We start from the raw sequence: 22546 nt of genomic DNA on the forward strand, positions 1-22546 counted from the left end.
CACCAGTCAAAAGAAATAGACTGGTAGAATAGGTCAAGAAGCAAGATCTAACAATATGCTTCATACAAGGAACACCCTTAATCCAAAAGCAAATTCATACACTGAAAAGTAAAGAGTGGAAAACAACAGTCCATGTGAGAGGAATGCAAGGAAAAGCAGGAATAGCTATCCTATTGGCAGAAAAAATGGACTTCAAACCAACAAAATTAAGAGAGGCAAAGAAGGCCACTACATCCTTGCAAAGGTAAAATCCAAGAGGAAGAGATGACAATCATAAATATATATGTACTAAATACTAGTGACTGAACTATATAAAACAAATGCTAACAGACCTGAAAAATCAAATAAGCACTAACATAATACTACTGGGAGACCTCAACACCACATTGTCACAAATAGATAGATTAAATAGAAAAAAATAAACAATGAAGTACTAGAACTCAATCAAACTCTTGAACAAATTAACTTAACATATGTTTACAGAGCATTCCACCCCACAAAAATCACAATACACATTGTTTTCAGCTGCACTGGGCCATTCTCCAAAATGGACCACATACTTGTTCTTAGAACATGTTCAAATAAGTGCAAAGAAATTGAAGTCATCCACTATATATTATCAAACTATACTGCGATGAAATTGGTGATCAATAGCAAAAGGAACCACAAGAATCTCATAAACACAAGGAAATTGAATAACACACTACTGCATAATCAATGAGTCACACAGTAAATTAAAGAAGAAAACAGAGAGTTTGTACAATTAAGTAACAAACACAATATAAAGGACACAGTGAAAATGTTGAGGGAAATTCATAGCAGTGAATACTCATATTAGGAAAACAGAGCAAGCCGAAATAAACAACCTAATGCTGAAGCTCAAGCTTCTAGAAAAAGAACAGGACAAACTCAAAGCTCAGACAAGGGAGGAAATTATAAAAATCAAGGCAGAAATCAGTGCAATGGAGACTAAGAGAATGATACAAAAAAAATCAATGAAGCAAACATTTGTTTCTTCAAAAGAATAAACAAAATTGGAAAACCCTTAGCCAACCTTATCAAAAAGAGGAAAGACAAGACCCAAATCCATGCAATTAGGAAAGAAAAGGGTGAAATTTCAATGGACCCAGCAGAAATCCAGAGGATCAACAATACCTACTTCGAGAACCTATACACCAATAAGATGGAAAATACAGAAGAAATGGACAGATTTCTAGATACATATGAATTACCAAAGTTGGACAAAGAAGACCTAGTAATTCCAAAGGACCCAATATCAATCAATAAAATTGAAAAGGTAATTAGAAACTTACCAACGAAGACAAGCCTGGGTCCTGGAGGCTTCAGTGCTAAATTGTACCAGACACTTAGAGTAGAACTACTCCCACTACTGTTTAAACACTTCAGTGAAATTGAAAGGGAAATGATACTCCCAAATTCATTCCTGGAAGCAAGCGTCCCCTTGATCCCAAAAGCAGAGAAAGACCCAACAAAGAGAGACAACTATAGGCCAATCTCACTAATTATTGGAGGTCTCTCTAGAAGGAGACCTGAGACCCCAGAAAGCACCGACTTTTAAAGAAAGAAAAGGAGACAGCCTAGGGGATGAACAGCAGTTTAATTCCTCTGGCACTATTCGACAATCACAAAGGAAAGAAGTAAGGCTTTTATACATGTAGGAAAGCAGCTTAGTTATTCTGGCTATTGTCTTTCTGATTTTTACATCTGATGATAACCAGTGACTTTAAGTGACTCATAAAAGCTACAGGCGAATTCACAAGTCCCCCGTTTCCATTCACCAATTCCATACATCAAAGAGCACACTGCAGCCCTCTTTTTATCAGATGGTACCAAGACAGCAGGACGACTTTAGCCAAAATCAAGCCCACTGGCCCACCACAAGCATCACAGATGTGCATAGTGAGTCGTATCTCTCTCACCACCCATAGAGTCATTGGGTTGTGGTCCTCTGATCCCAGGAAATGATAAATAAGAAAACTAGGAAAACCTGTTTTTCTCTCATGAAACTTTCACAACATCTCTTAAAGTTTTCTGGCATTCATTTGACAAACAGACTAGTGGAATTTCCCAGAAACGACTTAATTTTCTCAGTTAACAAACTTCTTGTGATCAATTCTTACAACTAGATAGCTGAATTCTATAATTTCCCACAACGAATGAACATAGATGCAAAAATCCCCAATAAGATACAGGCCAAATGAATGTAGAAGTTCATCAAGAAGATCCTACATCCTAACCAAGTGGGATTCATCTCAGGGGTGTGGAAATGGTCCAATATATACAAATCAATAAAGATAATGATATATTAATTATTATATTAATGTAATATATAATATATAAATAGAGCCAAGGACAAAAACCACCTGACCCTCTCAATACATGCAGAAAAAGCATTAGACAAAATCCAATACCCATTCATGATAAAAACCACATTGTAAATTGGAAATAGATGGTCTCTATCTCAACCTCATAAAAGCCATCTATGAAAAATCAACAGCCAATATCACACTAAATGGTCAAATGCTGAAAATCTTCATGCTAATATCAGGAACAAGATAAAGATGTCCATTATCACCACTCCCGTTCAATATAGTTTTGGAAACATTAGCCACAGCAATTAGACAAGAGAAAGAAATAAATGGAATATAGATAGAAAATGGATATTATTTGTGAATGACAAGCTACTCCATATAGAATATCCCAAAAGTTTCACTAAAAGTCTTCTAGACTTAATAACAAAATACAGTATAGTGGCTGGATACAAGGTCAACACACAAAAGTTGATTGCCTTCCTATACACAAAGAACAGACCCACTGAGAGTGGAATGGAAGAAATAACTGCTTTCACAATAGCCTTAAAAAAATGAAATACCTAGGAATCAACCTTACAAAAGAAATCCAAGGCCTCTACTCTGAAAACTATAGCACTCTGAAAAAAGAGATCAAAGAGGATATGAGAAAATGGAAAGACATCCTTTGCTCCTGGGTAGGAAGAACCAACAAAGTGAAAATGACCATACTTCCCAAACTGCTGTATAGATCCAATGCAATCCTAATTGAAATTCCAGCAGCATACTTCATAGATCTTGACAAAAAAATCCAAAAATTCATTTGGAACAAGAAGAGACCTAGAATAGCAAAAGCAATTCTAGGCAACAAAGGCAGGTAGGAGGCATCACAATTCCTAACTTGAAAGTATACTACAAAACTACTGTGATAAACCAGCATGGTTCTGGCAAAGAAACAGACCTGAGGATCAGTGGAACAGATTACAAGATGCAGAAACACCCCCAGACACACTCAGCCACCTCATCTTTGACAAAGGAGCTAAACACCCTTACTGGAGGAAAGATAGCCTCTTAAATAAATGGTGCTAGAAAAATTGGGTTCCATCTTGCAAAAGATCAAAACTAGACCTATATCTCTCACCATGCACTAAACTAAAATTGAACTGGATTAAAGATCAAAATATTAAAATAGAAACATTAAACTGGGTGGAAGAGAGGTTAGGTAGAACTCTTGAAGACATAGGTGTAGCAAAAGATTTTATGGACAGCACCTGTTGCATATGAACTAGTACAAAGAATCAATAAGTGAGATCTCATCTCATTGAAAAGTTCTGCACAGCAAGAGAGATCAACAGAGGGAAGTGACAACACAAAATGTGGGAAAAAATTCTTAAGAGATGTTCCTCAGACAAATGTCTACTATCTAGAATCTATACTGAATTTTAAAAAATCAGACCTACGAAATTTAAAGACACAATCCAATAACTGGCATCTGAAATGAACAGACATTTCTCAAAGAAATAAAAACACCAAATAAAAATAAGAAAAAAATGTTCAGCTTCAATTGTCATTTGAGGGATGCAAAGGAAAACAAGGATGAGGTTCCACCTCACTCCAGAAAGAATGGTTGCTATCATGAAATCTACCAATAACAAATGCTGGAGGGATTGTTGGGATAAGGAAACCCTTCTTTGCTTTATTTTTATTCTTTTATTGGTACATTTTAGATCTACAATACATTTACATTTATCATTGGGTGCTTGTACCTGTACATGATGTATCTTGGTTCTCATTTTTTCCCCATTGCATGCGTGCCCTTCAGGCCATCCACCCTTCACTATTTACATAGATTTCATTTCCATTTCTTTCTTTTCTCATAATGTTTCCTTTCCTTTCTTTCCTTTCCCCTTCTCCTCCCACCACCCCTACACCTTTGGACCTTTTCCTATTTCAAATTGTCAATTATTCATTTTAATCATTTCAATCCTTATTTACACTTTCAGTTTCTCACCCTAGAGAAACTATTTGGTATTTACATGTGTCCTGTTTATTTCACTTAAGAGTATGACCTCAATATGCATCCATTTAGCTATAAATGTCGCTAGTTTCTCCTTCATTATGACTGAGTAGTGCTCCATTTTATTAAAAAACCACATTTTTATCCAGTTTCTAGTTGGTGGGCACTTGGACTGTTTCCAAGCTTTAGCTGTTAAAAACCATGCAGCTAAGAATATGGGTGCACATATATCACTGTGGTATGATTCTTTTAATTTTGGGGGGAAGATAACCAGCAGGGGAATAGGTGAGTGAAATGGGACCTCTGATCCTAGAACTTTGAGGTATCTCCATAGTGATTTACACAATGGTTGCACCAGTCTTCACTTCGACCAAGAATGGAGAAGGTTTCCTTTCTCTCCACACCCCTGCCAGTATTTGTTATTGGTTGATCTCTTGATAACAGCCATTCTTTCTGGGGTAAGGTGGAATCTCAGTGTTGTTTTCATCTGCATCTCTCAAAGACCAGTGATGTTGAACACTTTTTTCATATATTTCTTTGCTGCTTTTACTTTTTTTCTGAGAAATGTCTGTTCATTTCATATGCCCATGTTTTAATTGGGTCTCTGAATTTGGGGGGTCTATTTTTTTTCAGTTCTTTCTATATTCTAGATGGTAGTCCATTGTCTGAGGTGCAGCTGTTAAAATTTTTTTCCCACATTGTACTTTGTCTCTTAGCTCCATTGGTGGTTTCTCTTGCAGTGCAGATGCTTTTTAATAAGATGAGATCCCAGTTGTTGATTCTTTGTGCTAGTTTCTGTGCTACTGAGGTTTTGTTCATAAAGTCTTTTCCTATGCCAATGTCCTCAACAGTTCTACCTAACTAGTCTTCCAGCAAGTTTAGTGTGTCTCTTAATATTTAGATCTTTAATCCACTTTGATCTTAGTTTATTGGATGGTGATAGGTATGGGTCTAGTTTTAATCTTTGGTAGGTTGAAATCCAGTTTTTTCAACACCATTTATTAAATAGGCTATCTTTCCTCCAATGAGAGTAGATGGCTCCTTTGTCAAAGATGAGCTGGCTGAGTATGTTTGAAGTTGTTTCTGCATCTTCTAATCTATTCCACTGATCCTTGGGTGTGTTTCTTTGCCAGTACCATGCTGTTTTTTCATCAGAGTAGCTTTGTAGCAGAGTTTTGAGTGGAGGATTGTGATACCCCCAGCCATGTCTCTGTTGCTTTGAATGGCTTTTGCTATTCTAAGTCTCTTCTGGCTCCAAATGAATTTTTGGATTGTTTTCTCCTTTGCTTTTGATTGGTGTATAGACTGGTGCAACCACTGTGGAAATTAGTGTGGAAACACCTCAAAAAAACCCCAACATGATTAGAGGTTCATTTGACCCAGCTATTCCCCTGCTGGGTATCTTCCCCAAAGAATTGAAGGAATCATACCACAGCAATATATGTGCACACATGTTGATACCAGCACAGTTTTAATAGCTAAAACTTGGAAATTGCTGTATTCCTCATCAAATGGATAGTTGATAAAGAAAATGTGGGTTTCATAATAAAATGGAGTACTACTTAGCCATAAAGAATGAGAAATAAGAGAGGCCATGGGTTTAGTTCAGAGGTTCCGCTGCCTGAATCACAAGCACAAGATCCTGAGTTCTATGCACAGTACCAAAAAAAGCCCAAACCAAAGCAAAACAAAACAAGCAAAAAAAAAAAAAAACCAAAACAAAGAATGAGAAATTAGAGACATTGATAGCTAAAAGTATGCACATGGAGTCCATACACATAAGTGAAATAAATAGGTCACACTTGTAAATACATGTTTCTCTGGTTTGAGAAATTGAAAGTGTAATGAGCATGAAAATGTACACTAGATAATGAAAAATAGGAAGAAAAGATCCAAGGGTGAAGTGGGAGGGGTAGGGGAAAGGGAATAAAGAAAAGGAATAAATATGAGAAAAGGAAAAACTGGAAACAAAGCTTTTGTAAATAGGGAGGGATAAAGTGGTTGAATGGAGTGCAGTGGAAAGGGAAAACAATAAGAACCAAGGATATATATTGTAAAGGTACAAACTACCAACAATGTATGTCAATATATTGTATAACTAAAATGTATCAATAAAATTAATGAAATAAAATAAAATTTTAAAAGTGAGTATACCAAAGTTCAAGTAGTTGTGACATGGTATAATGCTGTACTATCGAGTTTTAGGCTAGAAAGAAATCTTTCATTGCTGACTTTCTTTGCACTTCAGATCCTTTCAATATAATGTTTGATCAGTCTGCAGTCATCACTTCACCATTTACCTTTCAACAGTGGAATTCCACTTATTTTTGCTAGGAATACCACTGATTCCCTCAACTTAAATATTATGCTGTCATGTTTACAAAATTCTAGTTACTATATCTTCCATCCTGCCTACACTGTCATCCCCCTGCCTTCCCACACTTGTGATCAGATGATTCTTCATATACAGGTGTTAGATTAATTCATATCCCACTCTATGAACATTTATTGGATTGTGGTTCCTACTGGGTTACATAATTTTGTAGGGGGAGGGGTCCATAGACAAGAAAACAGGTTAGGGGTCTCCTTAGGGCTTCTAGTTTATCCTGACTGGAAGGAGTTCAAGGCAAACTTTATAGGACAAATTCCAGTCAGAAGTAGATTAAGGATAGTGTTAGAGAAAGGAAAAAGCACATAAAGAAAGACACCAAATGTCCTTGGACTTGCACCAAGAAACCAGAAAAAGAGCTGATAGGTGGGACACAGAGAGAAAGCCAAGTGCACAAAGGATAAACCATCCCCACTTCTAATAGAATATAGGGGAACAAAGGTGGCAGAGGGTCTCAGTAAACTGAAGGCAGTATATGCTCACACCTGTACCATATACATATGTATTCACTCTAGGATCACTATATTATCCAGTCAAGAGAGTCACTATATTCACCACACATTTACAGACCATAGTAGACATTCACACTCCCCTTTACTAACTCTAGGCTAACCATGGCCAAGACACTCCCTTGCCAAACAGCTGCCCACCACAAAGACCAGGCTGAAAAAACAGATTAAGGACGAGTAAAGAAACAGACACCAAGAAGTGGAAAAAATGACATTAGAGAGAAGTGCCCCAAATCTAATCCAGTTATGGCAAGTTCTGGGTGTGAGGGGTCCACCCTATAAAAGCTGCATGAAACAAAATGGTAAAGGGTCCTCCATTTCTGGAGGACCTCCATTTCTGGAGCCCCAAACCTGATTCTTTCTGATCAGGGTAGTTATCTATCCTCTTCTCTCCCCACTTTCCTCTCTAAAAATAAAGGATCTTTTCATTTTGAGCCAGAATTATGAAACAAGCCAGAATTTTAACAAGGTCTCTGGGAAATAAATGGGCATTGATGTCAGGGAGGCCCACATATATGTCACCTTCAGTTGAGAAACATGTCTTATGTTTTCTTAGGCTACTTCTTCTAACATTTGACTAGTAGGATTTCTCATCAAAATTTCCATTAGAGTGGAGCAGTTTCATATTTATCTAGGTTTGAGATCACCTTTTGTGCACAGGATCACACAGCTTGTGGTCATTTCCTACAGAGAAACTAGATCTTTGCCTTAAGGACATCACATATTTACTAGGTCAGAAAGAACCATAGTATTCAAAGTTTTCAAAGCAGTACATTTTAGATAAAATCTTGTTTCTGTAAATATAACATATTTGTCATATTGATGGAAAATATTGAGTGAAAGTCCAATTTTAGTTGTTCACATGTGAAACATCTATGATGACTTGAAGTTTATGATTCTGAAGTCTGTAATGCCTAGGACAACTTGAACTTCTCTTTCGTGCCCAAATTCACAGTGCCCAGTAGAATAGCTTCATTTTTCTACTGAGAACTCTCTCGTACTCTTAGGGGAATTTCAAATCTCCAGTCCTTCCATTTCTGGAAAAAGCTCACAGTTGTGCGACTGGTTGACTCTGTTTTCAATGCAAACTGATATAAGCCACATTTTTTGAGAGTGGTAAATGAAACTTCCAAAAGGAACCAGTGTTCAAACAATTGCCAGTTGTGTTATTGTTAACCCTGTGCTATTGTATTGTTTTGTTTTATGAAGTTTAATACATTTACAGGATCTCCACAATCTCTTTTATTATGTAGGTAAGTCCAAATCATATTTGTTTTAAAATTCTTTATATAATGGTTTTAAAATATCTATACAATCTCTCTCTATATGTCACTAAGACCAAATGAGATTTATTTTGAAATTCTAGGTATAAAAGCCAAAATAGTATTTAAATTGTAACCATTTGGGTTGGACGTTTAAAATACAAAAATAGCAGGATTAAAAATGAAAAGCTGTTATCATATTCATATTTTATTTTTGAGCTAATTTATGGATAAGCAATAATACTGTGAGATGAATTTGTTCCTATTAATGACTGTATATTGCAATGTAGAACTTAAGCAATTTAAAAATAGGTTTAAATATGCAAGTCATTACAATTTTCATATAAGAAATATTTCTAGTGATAGTGATAAAATGGTCCATTATATTAAATCAATCATAATTCCCATTTAAAATGTTAAGGTGTCATTTACATATTGGCATTACCCTTTTATCCAGATCTTAATATATATATAAACATACATAAATATATATATATATCTGCAACTTAATCAATAGTTTTAAAACAGTTTATTTCAATATTGCAATATGAAGATAAAAAACAAATTCTTTTATTCATTAAGTATATTGGCACATTTTAAGTGTACAATATGATGACATTCATCTTCGGGAATTTGTGCCTTTACACAATATACCTTCACTCTGATTTTTCCCCATTCCCCTGCCTCCCTTCTACCCCTTCATCCCTCCTTATTTACAAAGACTTTGTTTCCATATTTTTCTCATATTTTTTCCTTTCCCTTCTTTCCCCTTTGGCTTCTGCTTTCTGTTCCCCTTCACCTTTGGAACTTTTCTTCCTATTTCACACTATCTTCTGCACAGCAAGAGAAATCACCAACAGAATGAAGAGACAACCCATTATGTGGGAAGAAAAATTTTTGTCTTATATATTCGAGCTTTACCACATGATGCATCCATAGTAAAGTAAAAAATACAGAAAAGCAAAATAGCATTTTCATCTCATATAATAACTATTTTTTGGTGGTAGTGATGAGAGTAGCAAAAATCTACTACCTTGGAAAATCATTAGTATACCTTCTTATTAAGGCTTAAAACTATAGTTCTCATATTGTCCTCCTTTATTAAGACAATGGTGAATTTAGATGCAGAAAGAACCTTCACAAAATGCTAATATATTTCTGAAAAACACAACTTCTGTCACAAGATTTTACATGAGACCTCTATTTTGTACTCTAAATTGATGGGAGAAAAATACTCTGTGCTTTGAATAGAATGGAAAAAAATATCTTTTAGTTGATAACTTTTAATGAATTACAGGATTAAGGAAACATATGCATCCAAATCTCTGAGCCTTCCCTTTATCTCAATTCCACCTTTCTTTGAAACATCTTTTGGTCTTTGATTTTTCTATTCTCATCTGCACGGTTTTGATACTCTCTTTTTGATTCTCTTCCATTCTCTTGTTTTCTTTCACCTACCTCAAATTCCCTTTTTATTGCTTCTGTCATAGTTGTCTTCCCGTTTTCTTCCTGTCTTCTCTCTTTTAAAAATTCATTAAAATGCTCTACAGAAAATATGGGTTACAGGTGACTACACAGAATATGAAAATACCAACTGTTCTTCAGTCACTTAGAGTACAGTTTTTCATCATTATGCTACTTTTTTCCAAAATATCTTCACTTATTATGTGATCTTAAGTTTATTACATGATGAAATTGCTCTCAAGAAAGTCACTAAGCTTTTCTGAAGTTCTACAATCAAATAACTGTTAATTCCTCATCCTACTAGAACATTTAGTTTTGAATTTGGTACTATACATTACTGTGTTATTCTTGAGGATCTTCCTTCTCCTTAGGTTCATGATTTTCAGAACACTGTCATAGTCATTGTTTTTATGATCTCACTTTTGCTTCTCCATTGTTCTGTCCAGTGATGTAGGTTCCAAGAAGGAATCAGTATCTGAAATGGAAAGTTGCTAAAAGTAAAAAGTGCTAGAGAGGGGACAGAGGAATCAGTTGGAAAGATGGGCAGGAGGATAGGAAAGCAAGGCAGCAGATGGACAGCCAAGTTGTCACTGTCTTCATAAAGATTGATGTCACTGCTGTTGTCATTTGATACCATAATTCCCACCACCAGTGCTATTTCTGTGGACACAAGTTTTACTTGCTGAAATCTTGATGTTATTTCTTCAATATCCTTTTCTGTATTGTCTCTGTACTTTCCCTGCCTAGCCACATTTAAATCCCTACCTATGTGAGTTTTGCTAAATCTAGATGAAGTGCCCTCACTCTGTGTGTGAGGGGTATGGGGAAGTCAGTTCCTGCCCCTATCACCTGCTCCAGTGTATGGTAGCTGCTTCTTACCAAACAGATTCATGTTAGAAAGGGTTTCAGGTGTGACCACTTAGATAATGACATCTGTTTGTATCATAATCTCTATACAGTAACTTTCTCAATATTTTCTCTTCTCCCATCTCTTTCCTTTGTGTGCCCTCACTGATAGACAGGTTACCCATATCTGTTCTTGCAACTGTACCAATGACTGTTGTTATTACTTTTGGTAGTATTTATTAGTAGTTTTAAATATTCAGTTACATTACACATAGTATTTGAAGAGATTCTTTCTCCACAAATTTCAGAATGCTCTGTAGTTCTCAGTTTTATTCTTGATTCTCACCATTTCATTGATCACCCTTTAATTCCTAAAATATATTCCAATCTTAAACATTCTTCATTCTCATAATTATTAAAAGTGTTGAATCATAGTTAGAGTAGGTTCCACACTTAAGTTTCCATTATCAGAGCAACATTTTAAAAGTACAAATTCTTTTCTCTTTCTTGAATTAGCTTTTTTAAAGTAAAACCTCATAATCTATGTTTTGCACAATAAGCTTCAAAACACAATGGAGATATTGTATATTATTTAGGAAGTGCTGGAGAATTGCAACAGTTTCTTCATTACTAGACTTGACTTTAATATATGCCCCATAGGCAATGTGTACACTATCAAATATTTATATTAAAAATATTTTATAATATCACTCCAGATTTTAATATATCTTAGTGTAAGTCTGCTACTTGAGAAATAGAATTTATGCTTCTTCACAAGAGATTCAATTCAGTTTATATTCATGGCCATTCAAATAGCTTTGTGCTAGACTCTGCACATGTTCAAGATATAGAGTTTCTAACCACATTCAATAGCTCTCACTAAATTGGTCAAAACTAAGAAAGCCTCTCATTTCCTGTAAATATTTTATTTCTGCACATTTATTAGGTGAATTAATTGCAGTTTCTATCATTTTAATTTCTCAAAATTATTTTGTCCTATTACTGCAGAATATATTCTGACAAGGGCACTTTATAAATATACAAAAGTGATTTTTTCTCTACTCATATATTCTCAAATTTTTTTGTAAAGTATTTTAAATCTTCTTTCATAGCCTCTGTATTTCTTTTTAGAAGACCCCCAGTGAAGAAACAGAAATGAAAAATGAAACATTGCTGACTGAGTTTGTCCTCACTGGACTCCCATGTCAAACAGAGTGGCAAATTCTTCTCTTCATCCTGTTCTTGGGAATATACCTCATCACCATTGTGGGGAACCTGGGTCTGATTACTCTCATCAGGAATGACTTTCACCTTCACATACCCATGTATTTATTCCTTGGGAATTTAGCCTTTGTAGATACTTGGTTATCATCCACTGTGACACCAAAATTCCTGGTAAACTTCTTAAACATGAGTAAGATGATAACTTTCTCTGAATGCATGATACAATTTTTCTCCTTTGCAATCAGTGCAACCACAGAATGTTTTCTGTTGGCAGCAATGGCTTATGATCGCTATGTAGCTATATGCAAACCTTTATTTTACCCAGTGATTATGACCAATAGACTATGTTTCCAGCTATTAGTTTTATCATTTGTAGGTGGCTTTCTTCATGCCTTAATTCATGAAAGTTTTTTATTCAGATTAACCTTCTGTAATTCCAACGTAATACATCACTTTTACTGTGATGTCATACCATTGACAAAGATTTCTTGTACTGATCCTGCTATTAATTACCTAATGCTGTTCATTTTCTCGGGTTCAATACAAGTATTCAGCATTGTTACCATTCTTCTTTCTTATACATTTGTTCTCTTTACAATTTTAAAAAAGAAATCTAAAAATAGTGCAAGCAAAGCCTTCTCCACCTGTGGAGCTCATCTCTTTTCTGTGACTTTATACTATGTCCCCCTTCTCTTCATGTATGTGCATCCAGCATCGTCTGAGGAAAATGATCTGGAAATGATTTTCTCTCTGATTTACACTGTCATAATCCCCATGTTAAATCCATTTATCTACAGCCTGAGAAACAAGCAAGTCACAGATTCACTGAGAAAGGTATTGAAGAGAATTGCTTAGATCTCATATTAATGTCTTCTCTTTTCATTAAAATAAACCATTGTGGAAGAAATTGTTAATGTTTTCATTAGTATTCATTGATTTTTGCAGTTATAGTTCTCTAATGTTTACAACATATTTATTTACTCTATTACCTCCTTAAAACATTTGCATCCTTTATTCAAAAACATAAATAATTTTTATGTATTATTTATCTTATAACAGAAACAATAAAGCTGAAAAGAAGTGACTCATTTTACAGCTTGTGTTCTTGCATTATGTATATACTGAGCACTAAAGTGAAGCTCTTTAGAAAGGACTTGGGTGTGATAATATTATATAGACAATAATGCTCTGTAGCTTGGGACTCTTATCACATATATTCTTCTGTGGGGGAAGTTTGTTTTTGAATGAGAAGAAAACCCAGGAATACTGCTAATTATGGAAAAGGTCTTTCATGCCACTTGTCTTGGGAAGTTGTGGGTTTAGATCTTGGAATTATGCAACTCATATACCACTCAGAAATATCAATGAAAATTTGAACATAATCATAAAAACAAGAAGGCAGCTAAAAGATTGAGATCAAGGATAAGAGTAAGAATACATCAGTGTTCTTTTAATAAAGAGGAGAAATGTGCTAACCCTTTTCATTACTGATGCCTTTTTAAAAATAATCTTTTATTGGTACAATTTAGGTGTAAAACACATTTACATTTCTCATTGGGAACTGTACCTTTACATGATGCATCTTGGTTCTTATTTTTTCCCCATTTCTAGCCCTCTCTTCACCCCCTCCAACCTTCCCTATTTATAAAGATTTTGTTTCCATTTTTTCCAGTTCTAATAATTTTTCCTTTGCCTTATTTCCTTTCCCCTGCCCCTCCCACTTAACCCTACCCTTTTGGACCTTTTTTCCTCTTTTGACTTATCAATTATTCATTCTAATCACTGGTACATTCTAAGTACACAATATAATGACATTCATTGGAAATTTGCACCTTTACATAATCTCTCTTGGTTCTTATTTTTCACCCTTGCCCAGCCCACCCTTCAACCCCTCCATTCCTCCCTATTCACAAAGACTTTGTTTCCATTTTTCCATTTTCTCATATTAATTCCATTCCTTTCTTTTCTTTCCCCTACCCCGCCGAATTCCCCTTCCCCTTTGCCCCTTTTCGTCCTATTTCACATTATCTATTATAACTTTTAATCCTTATTTACACTTTCAGTTTCTCACACTAGAGAAACTATTCAGTATTTATACATGTGTATCCTATTTATTTCACTTAAGAGTATTGCCTCAATGGTCATCCATTAAGATATAAAAGTCTCTTAATTTATCATTTTTTATGGCTGAGGAGTACTCCATTTTATTAAAGAAAACCCCCACATTTTCTTTATTCAGTCTGCTGTTGATGGGCATTTGGGCTGTTTCCAAGTTTTAGCTCTTACAAATTGTGCTGCTATGAACATGGGTGCACATATATCACTGGTATGATTCTTTTAATACTTTGGGGAAGATACAAAGCAGGAGAATAGCTGGGTCAAATCAGGCTTCCAATCCTATTTCTTTTAGGTATCTCCATACTGATTTCCACAGTGGTTGCACCAGTCTACACTCCCACCAGCACTGAAGCAGGGTTCCTCTTTTCACACAACACCACTAGCATTTGTTATTGGTTGATTTCATAATAGCAGCCATTCTTTCTGGAGTGAGGTGGAAACTCAGCATTCTTTTTATTTGCATCTCTCAAGTGACCATTGATTTTGAACACTTTTTCATATATTTATTTTCAATTTCTACTTCTTTGTCTGAGAAATGTCTGTTCATTTAAGGTGCCCATTTTCGGATTGGATCTTTAAATTTGGGAGCTCTGATCTTTTAAAATTCTTTATAGATTCTAGATAACAGACTTTTTTTCTGAGAAACAGCAGGTGAAGATTTTTTCCCACATTGTGGGTTGTCTCTTCACACTGCTGGTGGTTTCACTTGTGCAGAAGCTTTTTAGTAAGAAGAGATCCCACTTGCTGATTATTTGTGCTAGTTCACGGGCAACTGAGGTTTTGTTCATAAAATTTTTTCCTACACCAATGTCTTCAAGAGTTCTACCAACCTCTGTTCCAGCCTGTTCAGCATTTGTATTTTAATATTTAGATCTTTAATCCATTTTGATTTTAGTTTAGTGGATGGTGAGAGATATAGGCCTAGTTTTAATCTTTGGCAAGTTGAAACCCAATTTTTCCAGCACCATTTATTAAAGAGGCTATCTTTCCTCCAGTGAGGGTGTTTGGCACCTTTATCGAAGATGAGATGGCTGAGTGTGTCTGGAGTTGTTTCGGCATCTTCTAATCTTTTCCACTGGTCCTCAGGTCTGTTTCTTTGTCAGTATCATGCTGTTTTTATCACAGTAGCTTTGTAGTATAGTTGCAGGTTGTGGATTGTGATAACCTCTGCCATGCCTCTGTTACTTAGAATTGCGTTTGCTGTTCTGGGTCTCTTCTTCCTCCAAATGAATTTTTGGATTCTTTTCTCAAGGTCCATGAAGTATGCTGCTGGAATCTCAATTGGAATTGCACTGAATCTATATAGCAGTTTTGGAAGTATGGCCATTTTCACTCTATTAATCCTTCCTACCCAGGAGCAGGGGATGTCTGTCCATTTCCTGATATCATTTTCAATCTCTCTTTTCAGAGTGCTATGGTTTTCAGAGAAGAGGTCTTCAATTTCTTTCATTAGATTCATTCCTAGATATTTCAGTTTTTTGGATGCTATTGTGAAAGGAATTATTTGCCCTATTTCTCAGGGAGTCTGTTGTTCGTGTAGAGGAGATTTATTGATTTTTCTGTGTTGAGCTTGTAACCATCTATTTTACTGAATTTGTTTATTAAGTCTAGAAGACTTTTGGTGGAGTTCTTGGTGTCTTCTATATACAGTATCATATCATCTGAAAATAATGACAATTTGACTTCTTCATTTCCTATCTTTATTCCTTTTATTTCTTTCTCTTGTCTAATTACCATGGCTAATGTTTCCAAAACTATGTTGAATAAGAGTGGTGATAATGGACATCCTTGTCTTGTTCCTGATTTTAGTGTGAAGGATTTCAGTTTTCGACCATTTAGGATGATACTGGCTGTTGGTTTCTCATAGATGGCTTTTATCAGTTTAAGGTAGAGACCATCTATTCCAATTTTTTGTAGGGTTTTTATCATAAATGCACAGTGGATTTTGTCAAATGATTTTTCTTCGTCTATGGAGATAATAATAAGGAATTTGTCCTTGGCTCTATTGATATAGTGTATTACATTGATTGATTTGTGCATGTTGAACCATCTCTGCCTCCCTGGAATCCCACTTGGTCAGGATGTATGAGGTTCTTGATGATATTCTGCATTGTATTTGCCAGTACATTATTAAGGAATTTTCCATCTATGTTCATTAGTGAGATTAGCTTACAGTTCTCTTTTTCAGTTTGGTCTTTCTCTACTTTGGGGATCAAGCTGATGCTTGCTTCCAGAAATGAATTTGGGAGTATGCTTCACTTTCAATTTCATTGAAGTGTTTAAAAAGGAGTGGCAGTAGTTCCTCTCTAAATGTCTTGTAAAATTCAGCAGTGAAGCCATCAGGACCCACGCTTTTCTTTGTTAGTAAGTTTTAATTCCATTTTTAAATTCATTTTTTGATGTTAGGTTGTTTAGAAATTGTAGGTCTTCTTTGCTCAAATTTGGTAATTCTTATGTAGCTAGGAATCTGCCCATTTCTTCTGTGTTTTCCATCTTATTGGCATATAGGTTCTGGAAGTAGGTATTGATGATCCTCTGGATTTCTGGGGGCTTTGTTGAATTTCACCCTTTTCATTCCCAATTGCATGGATTTGGGCCTTTTCTTTCCTTTTTCTGATAAGGTTGGCTAAGGGTTTTGCAATGTTGTTCATTCTTTCAAAGATCCAACCATTGGCTTATTGATTTTTTGTATCATTCTCTTAGTCTCCATTGCATTGATTTCTCCTCTGATCTTCATAATTTCCTCCCTTGTATGAGCTTTGGGGTTGTCCTGCTCTTCTTTTTCTAGAAGCTTGAGTTTCAGCATCAGATTGTTTAATTGGGCTCGTTCTGTTTTCCTAATATGTGTATTCACTGGTATGAATTTACCTCATAAGACTGCTTTCATTGTGTCCCATACATTCTCATATGTTGTATTGTCATTGTTATTTAATTGAAGGATCTGTCTGATTTCTTCTTTAATTTCCTCTGTGACCCATTGGTTATTCAGAAGTGTATTGTTCAATTTCCTCATGTTTATGAAATTTTTCCTGTTTCTTTTGCTATGGATCTCCCATTTCTTTGCACTATGGTCATAATACACAGGGGATAACTTCATTTCCTTTGCATTTACTTAAACATATTCTATGTATGAGTACCAGTTTATTTTGGAGAATGACACTTGTGCACCTGTGAAGAACGTATATTCTGATTTTATGGAGTGGAACACTCTGCAAACATCTGTTAAGTTCATTTGTTCAAGAGTTCGACTGAGTTCTAGTATTTCATTACTTATTTTTTGTGTAGTTGATCCATCTATTTGTGACAGTAGGGTATTAAGGTCCCCCAATACAATTGTATTAGTGCATATATGACTTTTCATGTCCATTAGTGTTTGTTTTATACAGTTGGGTACAAGAGCATTTGTAGCATAGAGATTTACAATTGTCATCTCTTCCTGTTGGATTGTCCCCTTTACAGGGATATAGTGTCCTTCTTCATCTCCCTTAATCAGTGTTGGTTTGAAATCTACTTGATCTGCAAAGAGGATAGCTACTCGTGCCTTTTTTTAGGTTCCTGTTGCCTGGAGTATTATTTTCCACCCTTTATCTTTCAGTTTGTGAGTTTCATTTTGAATTAAGTGTGTTTCTTGTATGCAGCATATTGTTTGATTTTGCTTTTTGTCCCATTCTGCCAGTCTATTTATTTTGTTTCATGAATTGAGACCATTAACATTGATGGCTATAACTGATATGTATTGACTTATCTTTGTCATCACTTTTTCTTTTTGTTGGATTCTCCTCCTTTACATTTAATTTCTTGTCGTGCCCAATGAGTTCATTCTGCTGTGCTTCCAGGGGTTATGATCATCATTGTCTGTTCTTAGGATATTGTCTAAAATTTTTTGGAGTGCTGGTTTGATATTCATGAAGTTTCTAAGGTGCTCTTTGTCATGAAAGTATCTTATTTCTCTGTCAATTTTGAAAGATTTTTTTACAGGGTACATCAATCTTGGTTGGAGGCTGTTTTCCTTTAGGTCTTGCAATACATCACTCAAAGCTCTTCTTGCCTTGGATGGTTTGTATTGAGAAGTCAGCTGTGATTCTTATGGGCTTTCCTTTGCGTGTGATTTGTTTCTTTTCTCTAACTGCTTGTAAAACTTTGTTCTTGTGTTGAGTTCCTGGAATCTTAACAATTATACGCCTATGTGTAGATTTTTTTTTGACAAAGGCTATTTGGAGTTCTATATGTCTCACTTATCTGTATGTCAAGTTCTTCTCTCCTGCTTGGGAAGTTTTCTGCCATTATTTCTGTGAAGAGCTTTTTTATGTCATCTGCACACTCTCCTGTTTCTTCTTTGACTCTAATCGGTCTTATGATATTCATCTTTGCATCATCTAGCAGTTGCTGGATTGATTTCTCGTGTCCCCTTACAATTTTGAAGCAATTTTTCTTTTCCTGGTCACTAATTACAATCTTATATTCTATATCTGAAATTCTATCCTCACATTGGCTCATTCTGCTGTGTAGACTTCATTGCAGTTTTTGATCTCCTGGAAATCTGTTTGCATCTGTTTTATGGATTCCATTTGTTTCCTATGTTGGGATTCCATTGTGTTCCTCAGCTCCTCTCTAGATTTATCAATCACGGGATGCACTATGAGCACAATATCTGCTGATAACTTAGAAATTATTTCTGATTTGAATATTTCCAGATCCTCTGTTGTGGCCAGATCAGAGAGTCCAGGTGGTTGAGTATCAGAGTGTTCCATCTCATTTCCCTTTGGGGTTGCTGTAGGTGATCAGGAAGTCAGGTTCTGAGACTTGTTTACATATCTTCTCATTTTGACCTGGGGTGGGGGTGCTGTTGGTGGCCACACTGATCACCTCCTTGGAGCTAGGAGTAGTGGGACAGTGGCTCACAAGCTCCTTCCCCCTGGCTTGGAGCAGTTGGAAGGACAGCAGCACAGAAGTCCCTTCCTCAGGGTGTGGAGCAGCATGATGGATAGCGGGCCAGAAGACCTTACATCTGTGCCAGAAATGCTAGGACAGAAGGTGGCTGAGAAGCCCCATCCTCTGGGCCAGGAGCAGCAGGATGGATAGTGACCTGGAAGCCCCTAACTCTCCCTGATACCTTTTAAATCCCATTTTAGGTTACTGTTTTTTTTTCTGGGTAATGAAAAAGCCTCATTATTCAGAAAACTAAGGATAAACTTAAATAATTAGGCATTGGTAAACTAAAAAAAAATTGGCAGAATGGGAAGGAAATGTTTTTAATTTATTAAAATGCAAAGAAAAAATGATTAACGTTTAAACTTTATCGGATTCTTTTGTTCACATGAGGGACCTGAAATGCATATTAACAGAGGCAAAGGCCTTGTTGGAAAATAGCTTAGCAAGAGCTCAGGAAACAGACAGAGACTTGTCCAGATACCACCTGTAAGTGGGCACAGATTCCAGAGAGATGCCTGCTTGGACTAAAGAGGGCTGTGTACCTAGGTCCCAGCCAGGGCCCCGACCAGACACAAATGGCTTGGGACCAGGCCCAAGTCAAAGCCTGCCTGGAAAAACAGCTGACAAAGCATGCAAGCAACAGACAGAGGCCCACCCTGATACCACTGGGAAGTGTGCCCAGACCCCAGCCAGAAGCCTGCTCAGACACCAGCAACTTGGGTGCACAGCCCTCAGCCAAAGATCTTCTCAAATAACAGCTATGCAGGTGGGCAGGCCTCACCCAGAGGCAAGTCTAGATACCATCTCAAGTGTGTGCAGGCCCTAGCCAGAACCCCAGGTGAACAACAGCACAGCACAAGGATCCAGAAGGCAACCATTCTGAATCCAGAAATTGGCACAGTTGTGAGCAGCAAGAAGAAAGAAGGGGTCTCTGAGACTTGCTGAGAATTGAAGCCCACTGGGCTGACAAAAAGTCACCTCAACAAAGGGGAAGAAAGCTGCATCAGTGAAAATGAGAAGACATGAGTTAAACTGTCATTATTTGCTGATGATATGATACTCTCTACATACAAGACCCAATAATTCTGCCAAAATACTTCTAGACTTAATTGACATTCACTAGAGTAGCAGGATACAAGGTAAACACTCAAAAAGCAATGGCTTTCTTGTACACAAATAACAAATTCACTGAGAGAGACATTAGGGAAACAATTCCTTTAACAACAGCATCCAAAAAAGTGAAATATCTAGGAATCAATCTAACAAATGAGACAAAAGACCTCTACATTGAAAACTACCACAGTCAGAAAAAAGAAATTGAAGAGAATATAAGAAAGTGGAAAGACAACCCTTGCTCCTTGGGGGAAGAACCAACATAGTGAAAATGCCCATGCTTCCAAAATTGCTATACAGGTTCAATGAAATCCCGATGGAAATCCCAATAGTATATTTCTCAGAACTAGAGAAAACAATCCAAAAATTCATTTGGAACCAGAAGAGACCTAGAATAGCAAAAGTAATTCTAGGCAATAGAGACATGACAGGGCGTATCACACTCCCCATCTTGAAACTATACTACAAATCCACTGTGATAAACAGAGCATGGTACTGGCAAAGAAACAGACCTGAGGATCAGTGGAATAGATTAGAAGATGCAGAAGCAACTCCAGACATAGTCAGACACCTCATCTTTGACAAAGGAGCCAACTACCATCATTGGAGGAAAGATAGCCTCTTTAATAAATGCTGTTGGAAAAACTGGATTTCACCTGTCAGAGACTAACACCAGATCCCTATCTTTCACCAAGCAGTAAATTAAAATCGAAGTGGATTAAAGATCTAAACATTAAAACAGAAGCACTACTTGCTGGAAGGTATGTTAGGTAGAAATCTTGAAGACATTGGCATAGGAAAAGATTTTATGAACAAATCCTCACCAGCACAGGAACTTGCACAAAGAATCAACAACTGGGATCTCATCTTATAGAGAAACCACCAACAGAGCTAAGAGACAACCTACAATGTGGGAAAAAATTTTTACCAGCTGGTCCTCAGACAAAGGTCTACTATCTAGATGTATAAATAACTAAAAATATCAGACCACCAAATATAAAAACTCTATTCAAAAATGAGCATCTGAAATAAACAGACATTTCTCAGACAACCAATAAAAGCAGCAAATAAATATATGAAAAAATGTTCAACATCAATGGGATTCATGAGATGGAGATGAAAACAACACTGAGATTCCACCTCACCCCAGAAAGAATGGTTGCTATCTAGAAATCAACAATAACAAATGTTAGTGGGGCTCTGGCAAGAAAGGAACCTTTATCCACTGTTGCTGGGAGTGCAGACTGGAGCACTGTGGGAATGAATATGAAGATATCTCAGAATCAAGGATTAGAAGTTCCCATTGACCCAGCTATCCATCTGCTGGGTATCTTTTCAAAAGAATTAAAAGAATCATACCACATGCACACCCATGTGTATTGTGGCACAGTTTTGTAATAGCAATACTTGGAAACAGTCCAGATGCACATCAACTGGAGACTGGATAAAGAACATGTGCTTTTTTTATATATATAAAATGAAGTACTACCCAAGCCATAAAGAACAGGAAACTAGAGACATTTATAGCTAAATGGATGCACATTGAGGCCATACTCTTCAGTGAAATAAATAGGGCACACATGTGTAATTACCAAATAGTTTCTCTGGTGTGAAAAACTAAAAGTGTAAATAAGGTTCAAATGGTATAATTGATAATGTGAAATAGGAAGAAAAAGGCTAAAGGAGTTGGGAAAGAGGGAAGGGTAGGGGAATTGAAAGAAGGGAAAAGAAAAACATGAGAAAAGAAAAATAATGTAAACAAAGTCTCTGTAAATAGGGAACGGTCGCAGGGATGAAGGCAGGGAAGGAAAATGTGAAAAAAATAAGAACCAAGATAGGTTATGTAAAGGTACAAGCTTCCAATGATGAATGTAAGTGTATTTTATACCTAAAATGTACCCATAAATTAATGAAATGAGCAGACATGTAAACCAGACTCAAAACCAAACTTCTAGATCACCTAAGGCAACCCCAAGATGCAACCAGATGGAACAATCTGATACTCAACCACTTGGTCTCCTTAACTGGCAATGAAAGAGGATCTGGAAAAAACAAAATCAGAAATGATTTCTCAGATAAAAACAAAGTTTGTGTCCTTAATGAAAAACATGATTAATAACTCTAGAGCAGATATAGATAAAAAAAATATAGTAGCTGAGGAACATGATGCAATCCCAGCATAGGAAAAAAATGGAATCCATAACACACAGATGCATACAAATATCTAGGAGGTAAAAAACCCATTTGGCAATTTAGGCAGCAGAATGAGCCAATGTGAGAACAAAATATCAGATATAGAAGACAAGACTGCAATTGCTGACCAGGAAAAGAAAAGTTTCTTAAAAATAGGAAGGGACCACAAG

At 36.1% G+C, this 22546-nt stretch overlaps 1 protein-coding gene across 1 annotated transcript; it reads left to right on the forward strand.

Annotated features, from left to right (window-relative positions):
- The first annotated feature begins 11951 nt into the window (after positions 1-11951).
- LOC106010509 (olfactory receptor 5H17-like) lies at positions 11952-12875 on the forward strand. Its single transcript, XM_013077065.3, has one exon. The coding sequence runs from the start codon at positions 11952-11954 to the stop codon at positions 12873-12875; it is 924 nt and encodes a 307-aa protein (XP_012932519.2).
- The last annotated feature ends 9671 nt before the right edge of the window (positions 12876-22546 follow it).

Source organism: Heterocephalus glaber, unplaced genomic scaffold (genome assembly GCF_053883595.1).
Source record: "Heterocephalus glaber isolate CG9 unplaced genomic scaffold, H.glaber_assembly_v1.0 deba00000122, whole genome shotgun sequence".
Lineage (NCBI taxonomy): Eukaryota > Metazoa > Chordata > Mammalia > Rodentia > Bathyergidae > Heterocephalus > Heterocephalus glaber.

Coding starts and splice junctions, on each gene's coding strand:
- LOC106010509 (XM_013077065.3), top strand. CDS start 11,952: ATGAAAAATGAAACATTGCTGACTGAGTTTGTCCTCACTGGACTCCCA.